General features: G+C 42.8%; 1 protein-coding gene across 3 annotated transcripts; it reads right to left on the reverse strand.

Moving 5' to 3' along the window:
• Window positions 1-82: 82 nt before the first annotated feature.
• Window positions 83-18,176, reverse strand: wnt2 (wingless-type MMTV integration site family member 2). Of its 3 annotated transcripts, none has more exons than XM_037107235.1 (5): window positions 16,307-18,176; window positions 14,130-14,350; window positions 9,274-9,551; window positions 8,887-9,151; window positions 83-1,825 (listed from the first exon to the last, which is right to left on the reverse strand). In XM_037107235.1, exons 2-5 carry the CDS (start codon window positions 14,344-14,346, stop codon window positions 1,620-1,622), a joined length of 966 nt encoding a protein of 321 aa, XP_036963130.1. In that variant the 5' UTR covers window positions 14,347-14,350; window positions 16,307-18,176; the 3' UTR covers window positions 83-1,619. The 3 variants fall into 3 exon arrangements, with proteins under 3 accessions (XP_036963130.1, XP_036963129.1, XP_036963131.1); XM_037107234.1 differs by having other exon boundaries at window positions 15,239-18,176; XM_037107236.1 differs by lacking the exon at window positions 83-1,825 and adding an exon at window positions 7,926-8,197 and having other exon boundaries at window positions 15,239-18,176.
• Between the last annotated feature and the right edge of the window lie 10 nt (window positions 18,177-18,186).

Consider the following 18,186-nt stretch of genomic DNA (forward strand, 5'->3'; position numbering starts at 1 on the left):
ATCACCGATTAGATTAGAATGATAAAAAACAAACAAATCAAGTTAGAACAAAGCAGGAATTTCACTTATCTGACAGCTCTGAGAAAGTGAAAGAGTGTTTATTGGTTAAACAGTGTGTATTGATTACAGGTATTGGTTCCTTACACTATACATCTGATTTTAATTTACACAACCACATATTTACATAAACAAACAAACAAACAAAGGCCTGCCTGGTTTACATGTTTTGCTGAGAGATTTGCAACGAGTGTGTCAACTCTTTGTCGTGTTTAAACATGGACACAGTGTGTGATGAAGTTTTGCCGGTTGTATCTGTCGTCTCAGGTGAGCAGGTGAGTTACAGACTCCTGTGACCTGTTCTGTCAGGACATCACAAACACACTGGAGAGTAAATAAATACAGTGAAATGAGAAGAAATGATGGATGATTAACACCTCTGCAGAACATGACAGCAGGCTGTTGAAGTGATTAAACTTCAGCTGGTCTGGATGTGTTGACACACGGCTTCTTCGGGCTGCAGTCGTCCTTCTAACTCATACTAACGTGTCTGTTGGTGTGCTGGATGGATTTAGACTTACGTTAACAGTGACTGAGTCCACAGAATACTATATGTCTTACAGCATTTTTTTTTTTTTTTAAGTAGACTTTGCAACTGGACACGCTCGTCCTCAAATGTGAGGTCATCTTCTTTGTTCTTTACTGTGTTCATTTATCAAGTTAGAAGCTTTTGGTCATATAAATTTAGTAAACGTGGAAATAAACCAGGTGAAGCTCATTTTCAGATCCCACCTGCACCTCTTAAAGACCGCTGCAGATATGTTGAAGCTGCCACCTACAGGCAAGGAAAGCCTTTCTGCTGTAATTTAAACACTATGGTTATTCATCTTTTTTTTTCCATTATTAGGCTGTATCATTCATCTCATGCTGTCAATGATTACAGTGCAACACTGGATCAGGTCTTCATGTTAGTTGTAAAACCACAACAAACAAAACTGAAGCTATGAAAAGTTCCGTCTGTGACTGACACTGACTGCAGGTGAAACAAGTGTTAGAACTGGCAGCAATATGCTGATATCCCTGTACAGTATATGGCGAGATCGTCCCAGCTGAGCTCTCAGGTCTAGACTGGTACCGTTACTGTAGGTTAACTGAAGGTAGCGCAGTGTGGAGAGCTGGAAGCTTTCCAAATGATGACATGTTTATACATTAGATGTCAGTTCCATAAAACAAGAGCCGCGTCAGTCTCTGAGGACCAGGTTGGGGTGTAGAGTCACTGCAGTATGAACAGGTTTGTGTTGCTTGACATATTATTTAAATAAAGGTACAGCTCACTACTTTCTTAACCTATAACATGTTGATGAAAGCTATTCAGTGTTCCGCTCTGAAGTCTGGAGTCTTTGAAGGCAACATCAACCAGCAGACAGAGGTGATTCGGGGATTACTTTCTAGCATGAGCAGCAAAGACAGAGCGCCACCTATATTTACTTTAGCAGACTATCTACGATGACTGACAGCTGATCTCTGGGCAGTGAAATGAAGGCTGAGCACCGACGAGGGGGGACGTCCCGGAAAATGTGCAGTCCCATACATGTAGCGAGCGGTCGGCCAGTGGCGTCCGGTCACGTCTGGCCCTTGCAGGTGTGCACGTCCACCTGCTGGTGGCAGTCTTGGCAGTGCACGGCGCAGCACCAGTGGAACTTGCACTCGCACTTGGTGGTCCGGCTGACCCGCGACGTGTCGTAGCCTCGACCGCAGCACATCACCTCACAGCCGTCGATGCCGCGAGACGTCCGGTTACAGACCCGCCCTCCAGTCCCCATCGAACCTGGAGACAGAGAGAGAGACAGAGAGAGGCCTAATTATGCTGAATGGTCCATACCAAATTAATTTCTATAATTGGATTGTAAATACTGTACATTCCGTGTAAGCGTCATCAAGAACTTTAAGCCTGGGGGTGCTGGATTTAATTGCTAACTCAGTTTAAACTTTTTTTGGAAATGCTGCACATCAGAGGACCCACAGATTGTTTTAAATGTCGATTCAACGTTGTAAAAATAGTCTTAACAATGTATGATGAGCCTCCTGCACAAGAAACTTTGTTCATTTTCCACATGAGAGAGAAAATCTAACTTAATGCATGTTTAAACTTTTCCTCCTCAAACGATGAGCTGAACTTCTGCTCGAGGTTAAATCCGTTTTTACAGCAGCTGTAGGTTTTTCATTTCCCACTGAAACAACATCAGATTTCTCCACTAAATGAAAAAAACACATTTCAGTAGTTTCCTTCCAACATGAGATTTCCTGTTTGACACCTACACTCACAATTATTCCAGGCTAAAAAGGTGAGAAGCATCACGGGAAATCACTTGGACGTCTTGAAGGAACAATTCCCCCTTTAACTAAGTCAGTCCAGTGTGGAATCAAGACTTGGCGGGTTCATGAGCCAATAGAAGAAGTTTTACCAATAATGGAGAGCCAATGAGAGCGCAGTATAATTCTGGCAGTACGGTGCAGAGGAGACAGAGGGGGCGAGTAAGATGATGAACGCTGGACGGAGGAGAGATGAGAGATTGATGATAGGAGCTGTCAGCCTGCAGTCCCACTCTTCATCAGCTCTTCATTTTACAGGAGACATCCACTGCTTGCACACACACACACACACACACACACACACACAACACTATCTCCTCAGACTGGCCACACTGATCATGTACACATTCTCCTGAATGTCGCCCTTCACTGGCCCACACACACCTTCCAATTTTCCAATATCGGGCCCATATATGCCGTGCATCAAATTTAAATTGGTTGTGTCAAGATGAACACTGCATTTTGCAAAGCTAACTGAAGTTCACGTCATATTGATAAAATCTGACTAAAAGGTTGAATCAGTACGATTTGTCCCAGCTGTTCCTAAATGCATCACAAAGACAGTTGATTGCTGAGTCCCATTTCCAGGATCAAATAGTCACACAGAAGAAACAAAATTGTCAGAAAAATCTACTGAAGTACATAATGAAGTGTTTGTACTCTGACTGCTGTGCAAAGTCATCATCAGCGTTCTTTCCCACTATGTTGCATATCTGACCTCTGTGAACTTCACTCCGCTGCCTACCAGCACAGCACGTTGGAGAAGTCTATAAAGAGCAGCGATCACACCCTGCGTCAGCGAGCTCTTACATACACTACAGGATAATGCTGACAGCATCACAAACTGACCGCACCTCATTAACATCACAACAATCCAACGGCATCTTTTCTGCCTGTTACATCACCTCACAGAGACGAAGGTGTTGCAGAGTTCACAGACTGCAGCAGAAAACACAACTAGCAGCCTCAGACAAACACACACTGTGTGTTTAAATACACTTTTCAGCCATTTGATCATATTAGTGTCCGATTAGTTGATCGACCTCAAATTATCAAATGATTTATCCATCCATCCATCATCTGTACACATTATGTGTACGCCGCTTAATCCTCTGCAGGGTCGCGGGGGGCTGGAGCCTATCCCAGCTGACTTAGGGCGAAGGCAGGGGACACCCTGGACAGGTCGCCAGTCTATCGCAGGGCTACACAGAGACGAACAACCACACTCTCATTCACACCTATGGACAATTTAGAATAATCAATTAACCTCAGTATGTTTTTGGACTGTGGGAGGAAGCCGGAGTACCCGGTGAAAACCCACGCTGCACAGGGAGAACATGCAAACTCCACACAGAAAGATCCCAGGCGTCCCAACCGGGATGCGAACCGGCGATCTTCTAGCTGTGAGGCAGCAGTGCTAGCCACTGGGCCACTGTGCAGCCCCAAATGATTTATATTATTATTATTATAATTAAAAATGGTTGTATTGTAATTATCATTATTACAAAATGAATCCCAGCTGACATGGTCAGAGTCCTAAATCCCTTCAGCGACAGCGACATCCTAATTTACAATAATCTTGAACATTTTCAATGTGAAATGCAAAACAATCTTCTGGTTCTAGACTTTCATATTAAAGGATTTGCTTCTCTAAAAAAATATATGTTGTGTAATTGAATATCTTTGGGTTTTGCGAAACAAAAGCCAAAGTTTTGGAACTGTCTACTTAAATTAAGACTTCTTTGTCTGAGGTGGAAATTCCTTCTCACAGTAATATCAAACAGTACATGTTAAAACCTGTAACCGTGTAAACTTTACATGACAATAATCTTAATCTGTTTTGGTTTTTGTTTTTGATTCCTTCTATCTTTTTGATCCCGCTGGCATGTCTTGAATTGTATATTTTGTGCGTGAATTTGTAGAGAATTTATTTGATAAGTAATCTGTAAATCAACACTTCACAATCTCAACTGATGAATAAAATATCTGAAGCCCTGTAAAATAACAAAAAGCATCACTGACTCTGCAGTCTTTTCAAGTTTTGTGATAATCTTGGTTCTATTTCAGATTTAATCTTAAAAACCGCGATCAAACCCGCCCTGTAGCTGCTGCGGTGCAGATGTTCTTCCAGCAGAGGACTTTGGCTGCACTGTGCAGGTGTGACTGACTGCTCCCGTCTGACTGTGAAGTGTTACTGAAGAAGAACATGTGTCTCTCCTGTATAAATAAAGGTTTAGAAAAAAAAATGATGCACTGGCGTCAAGTACCATCTCGAACATTGTTCTGGAATTTGCTCGTGTTTACATTCTGCTCCGCTCTGCGAGTGCGTCCCGTCTCTGCACCGTTCCCTCACCAGGTAATATGTCTGGGCATGACCTGAAGCTCCGCCCCTCTCTGGCAGCGCGCCCGCCCGTCATCCACGGTATGCTGCCCTGCTAGAGATGACATCACGGCCAGAGTCTTCCTCACAGCCTTCGCTCTCCCTGCGTCTGCTTATTGAATTAAGATGAGGGGGCGCCGAGAGATGAGTTTAGCACCTGAGCCTCGCCGGGGCCGAGGGAAATTGATTTCACACTTTAAAGAGGCACAGAGGGGCCGTCTCACTATCTCTGTGGGCTCCAAGCCTGTGTGTGTGTGTGTGTGTGTGTTTGAGTGTGTGTGTGTGTCCATCTGTCTGTGAGAAAGGATTCAGTGTGTGTGTTTCCAGAATGATTGAGGGTAAATTTGCATGTCTTTCAGAGGTTTTTCAGTGTGTGTGTGTGTGATGTGAGAAAGAACAAGAGCCAATAACTCAAAGTGTGTGTTTCAAGAGCGATTGTGAGTCATGTTTGTGTTGGTGTGTGTGAGTGCGTGCATAAGTGTGTGTCTAAAAGAGAGGGAGAGATTTCGATGTACAGTACATGTCAGGATTGAGTTGACATGCCTGACTCTGTGTGTGTCCCAGAGGAGACAGTCTTTAGAGAGTGAGCGAGTTCAGTTCTCATGAGAGGCCCAGGGCCAACAGAGAGTGTGTGTGTGTGTGTGTGTGTGTTACCTCACCCTGCTTACATGCACACAGCACATAAAGCCCTCATGTCTGCTGTGAACCCTCCACTTGTTCCCAAATGGGGGCCAGAGGTCCATCAGGATGATGGTTTCTGCAGCACAATGAGGCCATGATCAGACTGTTGGGACGCAGCTGATGATTCTCTCTATTGTCAGTTAACCTGCAGATTATCTTCTCTTTAAAATGATTCAATGTTTGGTCTATTAAACATCAGAAATTAAGAAAACATGTCCATCACACTCTCTAAAAGCCAAGGTGATATCTTGTTTTTTGTTTTGACAGCTCAAAACAGTTCACAGCGTAGGTGTCACGTGAATTAATTGTAAAACTGAAACAGGAGCTTTGACAATTTTCAAATAGCTTTGTATCACTACAATTTCGGTAGAATATAAAAATGAACAAGTTAAACTTCTCTCCATTTTGTCTTCAATCAAAGCCCCTCACTTCTGGCTGCTAAATGCAAACATCAAAGTCTGATCGCGAGAGAGAAAGAGACGCCGCTCTCTGTCTCTCTCTGATAGAATGAGGGGCGTTTCAACTACAAACAGATACTGAAAGAACTTTGATCAAACTGTGAAACACGACAGTGCTGATGGAATGTGAGCAGACTACAGACTACACTACTTGGTGGTTTGAAAACAGAAGTGATTACATGTGGAGGAGACGGTGGAGCTGGGGAAGATGTCCTGATTGGATCTGACTGAGAACCTGAGGGTATGCCGAGTCAGCAAATTGCCAATCACAAGGTAGCCAGGCTGTAAAGCATACTCTGCTTTAGCTTCTATTTTCTCTGAATGGGACCACTGACCTAATGAGTTAAGAGAGAAGTAGAGTCATTTTTACATACAATCGGACTTCCATTCTAAAACCAGTGGGATGTCCTCCTGCCGGCCACTAGAAAGACTGCAGGGTCAAGGCACTGCTGCATCGGCTTCAGAGGATGATACCAGACCCTCAGGTTCAGACAGAGGGCCTCATTTATGATAACGTTCTTCGATTTGTACTTATCTTAAGCTCATTTCTGATGGTGTGCCTACTTTCGATTCATAAAAGATGTTGAGCATGAAACGCTTGCTCAGCCTTGCAGGTTGTAAGGGTCCTATTTGTAACTTATGCACCCGGGATCTATAAGTCGCACATCAAGTTCATCTGACAGCACCTGCCTGGTGATTAAATAGTCAGGAATAGCCACAGGCAAAGAGAGAAAATCTAACTTTTTGGAAGACGAGATCAGGTCGGGTTTGGGCGTAAAAATGTGGTCTGAGCTGTAATTTGCTCCACTTTTCAGAAGAGGAAGCCCCCCTGTCCACAATTTATACAGTCTATGATTGCAACCCTCCTCCTCCCTCCATGTTTCCTGTCTGTAAACCGTCCAAAAGCAAAATACCAACAGATAAATCAACTGTGGAACTCATTCAATGACACCTTCATGCTCAGAGACACGACTACGCTCTCGCAGCTTTTATCTCCACACATCAAACAGCCCTGCCCTCTAAATTAAAACCATACTTCGGACCATTCTTCATGCTTCTTTAAGGTCATAAAACTGTCGTGGCACCTAAAACACCATGACGGAGCCTGAGAACATCGACTGCAGCGCACAGAAGACATGACAAGGTTTGGATCTCTACATCATCCAAAGTTTCCTTTCCTGAGAAATATATCTTATGTGCAAAAATCTGCAGCTCATTCACACTCGTGCCTGTTTTCATTTCAGGTTGGGCCAATGATTGGTTACCCACAATGCAACACAGGGGAGGAAAAAACAGGAGAGAGTGTTCACATCAACCTACCCTCTAACACCTAACAGGAGATGACTTTGGAGAAAGGCGTCTCACTTCGATACCAAACACAAACTCCTCCAAAGTCAAGTGTTGTGTTATGTTGTATGATCCAACCTGCCCCTGAAATATGCCTCTCTTTGCAGGCCAATCGTGCCCTTCGGCGTGAGTGTGTGTGTGTGTGTGTGTGTGTGTGTGTGTGTGTGTGTGTGTGTGTTTGCAGAGCTGGTGATTTATAGTGATCTGTGGTGCTCTTAGGTTTCAGCCTACAGAAGTGTGTAATGGGTCTTAAACTGGCCGACACCCGATCGCCACGGATCATCTGCTGCCTGACAGGCATCCACCTCCGACTGGAACACACACACACACACACGCACGCACGCACGCACGCACACACACACACACACGCACACACACACACACACACACACACACACACACACACACACACACACACACACACACACACTCTCTCTCCTCTCTTTCTCTAACACAGTTTTCATACACAAACGTTTTTCTTCTCCCACCGTCTCACTGTCCTGTTCTGAGCCACACACATAAACACAGATTTTACTCAGACACACATTTCTTTAACAGATTACCTGTCTGGGCACAAATACTGCAGGTAATGTATGAAAAACTAAAACCTCAGGTTGAAATGACAGATTTTGTGTGTTAATGTAATCAATTCACAGAAACATCTTGCACAACTACAGACACAGTCAGTTGTGTGTTTTTATGTTTTATTCCAAGCAAAAGAAAATGCTCAGGTCAACATTTTTGTCACACCTGAGTGATGCAAAAAATGATGCTGTGTCCGGCCTCAGTTCATTTGAAAAACACAAAAAGATTGAAGGAGACGAAACCAAACAATTACAATCCAGGTGTTGAACAGCAGCTGGAATTTGGACACACATGTCAACACTATATGTTACCAATAACAAGGACTCCTCAACTCTGCAGGACGACTGCTGCAGAGACCACAGCCTCCATCATTACACTGTAAAACAAAAGTGCCAGCTGACGTGATCGAGATAAATCTGCGGAGTCCCTGTTCCATGACTGGAGATGTGACACAATGATGTTTGCTGACAGTTGAAAAACATGCTAGCGCCCACCATAACTGCTCGAAGACAATCAAGGCTCAATTGTAAGAAAACATCTGACAAACAGGAGCAACATCAAATCAGGCTTGTTTTCATTCCCTCACTTTAAAGTCTACCCAAATTATGAATGAGTAAAAAATCTGGCAAATCTGTGCTAATCTGAGTGTTTAAAACTTAGCTCAGCACTCAACACTTCTGAGTCTGTCATCAATGGGCTTCTACAGAGGTTAGCATGCCCCTTGTGGCACAGGGAAAAAAATTACTATACTAGAAACTATGACATGTTATTTACATTTTGGTTGAATGAAACCGTTTAAAGAGTCTCTGAATGAAAAATAAATATTTCAACATGTAATTTCCAGCAACCAAATATTGCCTTATATCAATCTGAACATCCTCATTTCTTTTTTATTTGCAAATGACCAAATCAGTGCTGGGGAGTTGAGCGTATCTAGACACAACTTCTACAGATTCATCTACAGTCAGATTCAGTCATCATCTCCAAACTCAATGTGATATGAGAGCACTCTGAAGAGGGTTTAAGAACCAACAGAAAAAGGGAAAAAACTTGGCGGGTGCTTACCTGACTTGTGGTCCCGTATGCAGTAGTCCGGCGAGTCCTCAAAGTACACCAGGTCGTTCTTGCTGGGTCGTTTGAAGTGTGTGTGCGCTGCAGTGAACCCAGTGCCATACTGGTTGACGGCCACCTGCACGGCGCCGTTGTACCTCTTGCGAAGGTGGTCGCCAGTGCGCCTGAAGTCGGACATGGCCAGCCAGCAGGTCCGAACGCTGCACGAGCCGCTGACGCCGTGACATTTGCACTCCAGAGTCATGAAGCGCTTCACCGCCTGGCAAGGAGACAAGACCAGTCACACACACTGCACATGATTTGTGAATCTGTCACCTAACCATTCTCGCACAATTCTAAAACCAAATGAGTTTTTCACAATAAAATGCCCATATTTCAGACCTTCCTGCCGGCTCGGTTGTTGTGCAAGTTCATGAGCGCTCGGGCGTCCCTCTCCTTCCTCTCTTTGGCGTCCACAAAGGCCTGGCTGAAGCGCATGGCGTGCTCCACGTGGTCACTGCAGCCGCCCCAGTCAAAAGAGCCCTTGGCGTCCCGCGATGAGCCCTTCTTGGTGGGATCACAGGAGCAGGAGTCCAGCTCGCCTTGGCTGCAGGCCCGCGCCAACGTGTAAACCACACCAGCCGAGGAAATTGCGTACATGAAGGCCACTTCGCGGCTGCCTGAGGGGAGGAGACGAAACAGTGTAAACAGAAAGCAAACTTGTTTTACGAAAGCAGGTCCTTCCTAGATTTTAAAAGGTCACGCACGGAATCAGATTTATTTACCTTGGTGATGAACAGGCCAATACCAACCTAAACTATTATAACACTTACCAAAATGGGGGGTTTCAATTCAATAGTTCCTGAGTTATTTCAGTCAAAACCACAAATGTGAACCCCATGATGGCCCTGGAGAAAAGTTCAGAGGATCACTAAAGTCATCCTCTGGGGCACCATGAATATCCCAGAACATAAATATACAAAATCATTTCATGGCAATCCATTCAACACTGAGGTGCTTCAGTCTGGACTGCAGTGATCCAATCCCCTCGAGCAATGTCGTGTTTGGCTAAAAAACATACAGAGCTACACACCAAGGTCAGAACCCTGACACCACATTCTCTGTCCAAATACTGGAGACCAAAAAGGATCAGCAGAGTTACTGGTACGCTTCTCTACATCAATAATCTCCACTGATGTGAGATGCGAATCAAACATAAAGGCTTTATCTCTCATTGATCTTGGATCTGGTGCTTCAAGATACAGGCTGGCTGACGGCACAATTAAGCCATGACAAACAGAGAGATCCTTCAAATGTTTGGCCACCGCTGCTACCTGTATGACCGATGTTTGTTGTTGTCTGCTCGGAGCTTTCATTTCATGCAGGGCATGAAATGAAAAACGCTTCATCTACCTCCAACATGGACAAACAGCAAACGTTTACCAGCAATGCCCTGATAGAGAACCCTGATCTCCCTCCACTTGTAACTGATGAGAGATCAGAGACATCAAAGGCTGAAAGACGAGTGTGTGTGTGTGTGTGTGTGTGTGTGTGTGTGTGTGTCATAACTCCATTGCAGAAGTTAGTCACACACACACACACAGAAGAAGAAGTGGATTTTTGACATGTTTAGAGCCATAAACTTTTTTTGACAGTAGTTTTTTTTATGTTTAATCAATAAAACAATTTATGATTTTAAAAACAATTATTTATGGTGTCATTTGTAAAATAAGGCCAGAAATTGAAGGTAGCTCTAGAAACACAGGGGGCAGCATATCGCCAGAGCAACAGACAACTGCTGCTCTTTGCTCACTATCCCTGGCTGTAGCTAATTAGCTCAGTTAGCCGTGGAGCCAGTGGACCAACACTATGTATGAGCTTGGAACTCGGATCACAGGTCACCTGCCTTACGTGAGATTAAACACGAGCGGACTGGAAACTGGGAATAAAACTCAGCCTCATAGACCAACTGAGATCAGTTTTACAATAGGAGATGCAGTACGGAGGTGATTTACAGCGGCTCTGACTAAGACTATGACTATGAAGACACGGCAGGGACAGGAGAAGCAGTGTGAATCGATTTATTTTGACCAAATCAGAGGTGATTGTGGAAAGACAAATCAAGATGGTCTATGGCGAATGTGTTTTAGGATAAGTTAAATCAAACTCATCGTAGTTCGGTAAAAGAGATGGTTGTATTTTTCTGTTAATGAGGAAAACATGTAAAAGTATTTCTTTTCTGAGTTTGTGAATTTATCATACTAACAGCTGTACCTGTCAGCTGCAACTACGAGGACTACTGCCTCTTGTCGGAACAAAGTTGGATTATGATACAAGGTGGGCTAACTGGTTAGCATGCTAACTTCCGTAGACATCTCTTCAACACAGTACACAGCTGTATTTGACATAATTTGACAATATCAACACTGTTGTTTCTTAGAACTCTGTTGATAGTGTTTGTTCTTTTTTAAAATGTTTTTAACCAAACGTCTGGCCATATCTCACAAAAGTGTTGCTTTAAATCAATCATTCAATCTCTAAACTGTCCAGTCATCATAGTCCAGAAGAGAGAGAGGGGAAATGAGTTACTACAAATGCTCACTCTGCCTTGGCAAATACACACTATAGATACAGTGATCAGTGTGTGTGTCCAAGTCCAGCAGCTAAGTTGAGCGTGCCTAACAAGGTTAATGAGGAGAATGCTGAGAGAACACGACACCACGGAGGGAAAACTCCTGTGTAATTGTTTGAAATTAGCCCGCTGACATTGACAATAAGGAGCTTCTGACGGGGCCCCGATGTGCCATGATAATGCTGTGTGACACGGCCGGGGCCCGGCTGGGAGGTCCAAATACCACACGGCTGATTAGAGGCCCCGACATGAAACGGACTAAGTCGAAGGATCCGCCTCGCAGGTTAAATCTCAGGGCATGGGAGAGGAACATCAGGCCGCCGGGTCCTGATGATCCTCCAGAAGCAATAAAAAAAAGATTACGACTTGTTATAACACGTCCTCACAGGAGTAACAGACCGACTTTAGCTGCTGAGATGCACAGTGACACGTTTAATTTGACAGGATGCTTCTGTCCAGACCTCACATCTGTCACTGGCAGCAGCAGGCTGCTTTTCATTTCAGTCTCTGATGCTGCTAACTGCAACAACTAATTAGTGCATGGGAGGAGGCATTTGTCATGCCCTTTGTAACATTTATTGTCCACGACAACCCTCCTCCCCAAAAAAATTTGTGACCGTGTCTTCTCTTGACTTTGAAAAGCTCCATAAATCAAGTGACTTCTTCTGCAAATGATCCCGTAAGATAAACAGAGTTAATGACCCGACGTGGATCTTGAAAGTGGTGGGATTACTTTTATTTGGAAGAAGACAAAATTTCTTCCATTCCTCATTTGAACGAGCTGAGTGGAGAGTAACTTCCTTACTGAGACAGTAGCTGAAGTGGATCTAACGTAAACATGATTATAATGAAACTGAATCAAAACTTGTATACACGTTTGTATTTTTGTTTAAACCTGCAACTTATCACTTTTGTTTCTTTAAAATCTGTATTTTCCCATTCACGCTGATGAATCGCCTCTTTCATGAAATGTCAGAATTAAAAAAAAAAAAAGAAGATTAAACTTTCCAAAAGTCCCATGTGATGTCTTCAGATTGCTTGTTTTTCTCGACCGACAATCAAAAATCCAAGATATACAATAAAAATGATATAAAACAGAGAAAATGTTATCATCTGAGAAGCCGGGTATGGGAAATGTTATTATGGTATCTATTCTGTATTAATGCTTGCTAAATGACTTACACGATTACTAAATCTGCATACCAGACGTCATATAGTTGCTCTAACAAAGTACTGAGGCTCAACATAAGAACACACGGACAGAGAAACCAGTCGACGTGATAAATGTACAATTGTAAAGCGAGACGCGGCGTGGAATGTGATCCAACCTCTGTGAAGAAGAGAACATATCTGCGAGGGAACCATTTTCAAGGATGCCTCAGCGTTGCAATAAATCTACCCAACACTCTGAAAACCAATCAGTTGTTAGGATTTGTCAGCATTAAGTTGAGACACACGGTCCAACATGTTGGTTAGTGTAGAGCAGAGCGCTGTAACACACATGATCATGCAGAGATTGAATTCCAAAGGTGCCCACAGCGCACAATGACCTGGAAACACAAACCGGTGTACTGTAAACTGCTGCAGGCCATCTGCTCTCCAACTTTCTATTCTTAGTCATGCACCTGAAGTCGTCATATCGTTACCAAGATCCCTGCATCTGATATCATTTACTGCAAGGATGAGCAATATAAACAATGTTACCTCAGTACTGGGACATTTACTGAAGTAAGTTATGAGACAAATGATTGCCGATGTTTTCCTCCAACAAAATCTTCTAACAGTGCGCCGGTTTGTGTTTCCAGGTCACTGTGCGCTGCTGGCACCTTTGCAATTCAATCTCTGCGTGATGATGTGTGTTACGGCGCTCTGCCCTGCTCTAACCAACATGCTTGAAGTTTAGGTTCAGACTTATCTCATCATGAGAAACCATACGACTCTAGAAAGAGAAAAAGTAAGCATCTCAAAACCTTAATTTAATGTAACGTTCATCTGACATCAACAGATAAAACAAGGACAACAGTCAAGCAGCTATTAAAGATTAAATCGTTATTATTTGGTTACAACAAACTAAAAAAGTCTACAGGGAAAACTTTTGTAATTTCTATCATGCCTAAAGGGCAGCAATCAACATTTTTTTCCCCCTACAGATTGTTTTTCATGCTTAGAAAACACGTTACGATGTCTATGAAATGTTTTTTAAAAAAGGTTAGATTTCCCAGACCTTAAAGTGAACGCTTGCTTAGTCAAAAACTCATAAGACTCATTTACTGACTCATTTGAGAAGCTAGAACCAGCGAATGTTTGACTTTTTTGCTTGAAAAATGTCTGAAATGATTGACTGCGGTTTATTTTCTTTTGATTGACTAATCCACTAATGGCTGAAACTGTATTGTCCCTCTGAGGGGTCAGAGGTCAACTACAACTGCAGCCCTGGAGCTGAGAGAGGCTCAGTGACTTGCTCAGGGACACTTCAGCAGGCAGGATGCGTGCTGGACATGAAGTTTTAACTTCAGAGCCTCTAAATTAAAAAAAAAGGTTTCTCCATCAATTTGTTTTCAAACTTCTATTAATTTAAAATCAAACTTTATTTAGTCTAAAGTAAGAAAGGCTTCCCTCCACTCACTGCGTAGCAACAGGCGTCCGAACAGGTTGTGGTCTCTGGCCGTGGTGTTGCAGTTCCAGCGGTGGTTGCGGAACTGGTGCTGGCACTCCGAGATCCAGTCCTTCATACCGGCCCCGATGGCCTGCATCACTTTCGGGTGCTGGCGGCACAGCTGGCGCTGCTTGTTCACCAGACCAGGGATGTTGTCGCACATCACCTGGGAGCCCAGGGTGCCCATGTACCTGCAGAGTGGAGGAGCAGACACTGGTGAAGATCCCAGAAAACATTTTAATCATTAATTGAGGAAGATACAAAAACATCTGGACACGACAGTCCAGAATCTGATTTAACAGAGTCTCTAAATGATCTCAGAGACAGATATTAAAGAACATGTTGAACCTCTGTCAACAAATCTACAAAGAACTCAATCTATACCTTTATATTTAACCTCTGCACAATAGATCAGAGGACAGAAAGATAATAACACAACAAGGCAAAATGGCGTTCTGTGAATAATTGTGTTGAAATTTGAACACTTGCAGTCTGCAGCAATTAAAGACAAGAGCAGCATGAAAACAGGGAACTAAAAGGAAATGATCTGTCCAAACAGCATCTCACTATCACAGGCAGTATGAAGTCTGGAATTTGGAAACAGAACCTTTGCAAATATTCATTAAAGATTCAAGAGAAAGACAGCAAATACAGAGAAATTAAATTATATCAAATGACTTTATCCTGGCAACTTATCTCTCCAAACATTCAGTCTCCAACTTCAGGATTTAAAAAAAAAAAAAAGAAAGAAAGAAAGAAAAAAGAAAAAAGAAAACCTCAATGAAAACCCTGGAGGGAATTTACTCACTTCGTTTCATATTAACACAACTGTTTTTATAAATATTTTAAACGGAAATATGAACTTTTAAGAGATTTTTCAAAGTTAAAAAAAAACAAACAAAAAAACATGTTCACAGGTAGTCTGATTTAAAGATTCATTAAACATTTAACTGTATTATTGGAGCGCATTTTGCGCGCCACAGTAAATGTGCCAGTTTAATAAAAGAGCCATGCATTCAGCGTGTGGGCATGAGGATCAGCATTTAAATAAAGACGGAAAATCAGTGCACAGCACTTACCACCAGGATGCATCGACCCCGGCCGTCAGCCAGCAGATTGTCACCGATAAATAAAAACATATTCCACTTGGCAATAAGTTCATATTAACCAAACGTCGGTCCTTTATGGATCTGGACGGAGCATTTCCACGGATGAAAGAAAAATATAAAACAGAAAAGAAGTCGAAACTTGTTGAATCTCCAAATCGAGCTTGGATTAAAAATATAACATCACAGGACAGTCGGAGGTTTGCGCGTAAAAGCCATGACCGGCTCGGGTTCTGCGCGGTGGCGAAGCGCTTATGAGGAAAAAGCAAAGAGCGGCTGTCTATTAGTCCGGCAAATATTTTCAGTGGAGATGATGAGCTATCAGGTTTAAATTGCTTTACACAAGGGGTGGGCAGAGTCCCGTCTCAGGAATGAGGTGAAGAAATGAGATGTCTGAGAGTATCTGTTCAGGCTGGTTTGACACCAGACAGGCTTGGCCCGCGTCCAGACCGGAGCTCCGCCGCTCTGAGATGTGGTCCGAGCTGATGGGCTCCTCACTCCAACTGCACCGACGCGTTCAGGGAACAAGCCCGGGGACACACAGCCAATGTCAGTCACCAGGAAAACGCACATCATACCCGCTTAGATTCTGCACTTTTGCGCACAAGATAGGAACTTTTTTTTTTGGCACAGGATGCACGTCTTTTACGCACAAGACTTCGATGGCTGCACAGTGGTCACTGGATGCAGGAACCGGCATTTTATTTACTGATGTGAAAAATAATGAGACCTGAAACTACACCCACATCACATGACCTTACTGCTTCTAAATAAAGTTTCCAGGCTTTTATTCGTATTATTTAGTAAACATTTAGTAACTGTCTGATCTTTATAGACTAAGCTTGAAAAAAAAAATGGATTTACTTTAAAGTGAGAGTCCATTCCCATTTCTCACTGACACTTGGGTACCAAATATTTCAGATCTCCAAAGCATGACGCAGTTTTTTGGAGCTTTACACAAACCAACAGTCAGTCCGACTAATAACTCAGGAATGATGGTTTAAAAAAAAAAAAAACAGGCGAAGAAGAAAAATTACGCACCGATTCTCCCAAACCAGCACCTAAAGGTGATGTGTCCATTTCAATTGGATTATCTATCATGGTGTGTTTGAAGTCTCTCGGGGAAATCTGTACCACTGTCACATGGTATTTCCTCCATCTTTGATCTGGCCCGGGTGTATCTGGAGGTCCGGAGACCCTGACCAGATGAGATTAATGGGCAAATTGGATTTTTTCCCATGATCCCCGTGGAAGAAAACCATAAAACAACACGGAGATTTGGAGCGCTCTCTCTGCTCTCCTCAGCCCACTGAACACGACTTTGTTGCTGCAGCAGCAGTAGTTGTAATAAGTCTGTAATATAAATCCAATTTAATTGGAGTAATTCGTTCACTTCCATAGACAATCGCATTAAGGCTGGTCACTGATGTTCACTACATGTTTTATGAGGAGAGAGACAGGTCGTTTATGACAATCACTGATGTGAAGTCAGGTCATGGCCTGAGGAGACTGACTCTAATCGACCTCATGATCAGCGCTGGAGTCACCTAAAGGACTGAGCTGATAAACACAACACAACAGTCATGGCTTGAGCAGTTTATGTGTCTGTGTTTCTTTTTATAAGAGCTCCCTCAACTGAGCTTGAACATCTTAGGGGATAGCTGGACCTTTAAGTGGTTGGAGACTAGAACCTAAACAACAGTTACACTTCCGAATGTCTGTCTCATCTATGAATCGACCACATTTTCACTCAGTCTGGAAATTTTTTCAAGACTGTGACTGCAAATATTGCTTGACACATACTGTACTTCACAGTTGTTTCCATGGAAGATGGTAAAACATGGAAAAGGAGTGTTGAATAAAGATTAAGTTCATTTCAGCTCCTTTGTGTTTGTATTTGTTTGCTCAGAGAAAAAAGTCAAATTCCCCAATATATAAAATGTACCTCCACAGTGCCTTTTGACACATTCATAATGACAGACACATACACTGCATATATGGCGATGAAAGAGGTGTATGAAGATGAATTTCCATGTGTCAACTGAGTGTTTCATGCGAATGCGGATCTTTCAGATCAGTTTTAGGAGTGCCAATGGTTTGCAGGTTCCGATCGTCTCGGTCTTGACCCTGCCTTGGTCTTGGTCTTGACTCCAAGTCCTTTGACTAGTCTCAGCCTCGATACACTCAGGTCTTGGTCATGATTGTCTCAGCTGGTCTTGATTACAATGCTGGTAGTCAGGAGACATTTAGCTTAGCTCAGCATAAAGACCTGAAGCAGGAGCACAGAGTCTGGCTCTCTCCAATGTTCCAATAGTAAATCTACCGACTTAACTTCACAAAGTGACACTTAGTACCTTTGATTCATACATACTTGACATGAAATGTAATCACTGTTTGCTGGGAGACCTCATTATTAGAGCCAGTGGGCAGGTATGTTCCTATCAGAGAGATATTGGTATCGGCATATCTTTGGCTAGATCTGCATTATAGAGATTATAATGCAAAAAAAGAGGGTTTAGACAATTTATAATAATTCCCAGTTAAGCTTTCTGTCTCAGTGCACTGATGTCATTTAAGAAAACAAAGTCTATTGTTAAATAACTGTCAAATATCCTGCCTGTGTTAAATATCTTTTTTTCACATTTCAAGTGTTTGATAACCACATTTCAGGGATCATTGCAAACAAATGTGTGCATACCGTACAATTTAACCAAGATCTTTCATTGTAACTTTGTACAAAATTTATTCTAATGAATGCCATGTCGTTCATCTGGACTCTGAGTCTGTAATGAAGTTGAATTGAACTGAACTGAAATGAACAAATGGGTGACACCGTGTTAAAAAGTGAGCTTTAGAGGTGATGGTTGGCATTTTAATGCTCTCCTCTACTTCAGAGACAGTCAGGTGAGATGATTCCCCTA

Source organism: Acanthopagrus latus, chromosome 8 (assembly GCF_904848185.1).
Source record: "Acanthopagrus latus isolate v.2019 chromosome 8, fAcaLat1.1, whole genome shotgun sequence".
Taxonomy (NCBI): Eukaryota; Metazoa; Chordata; class Actinopteri; order Spariformes; family Sparidae; genus Acanthopagrus; species Acanthopagrus latus.

Excerpts from the sequence above, each read along its gene's own strand:
- wnt2 (XM_037107234.1), bottom strand. The coding sequence starts at position 15,321 with ATGAACTTATTGCCAAGTGGAATATGTTTTTATTTATCGGTGACAATC. Across the intron at positions 9,152-9,273 it reads ACAACCGAGCCGGCAGGAAG|GCGGTGAAGCGCTTCATGAC; the intron begins GTCTGAAATATG and ends TCTCCTTGCCAG. Across the intron at positions 1,826-8,886 it reads CATACGGGACCACAAGTCAG|GTTCGATGGGGACTGGAGGG; the intron begins GTAAGCACCCGC and ends CTCTGTCTCCAG.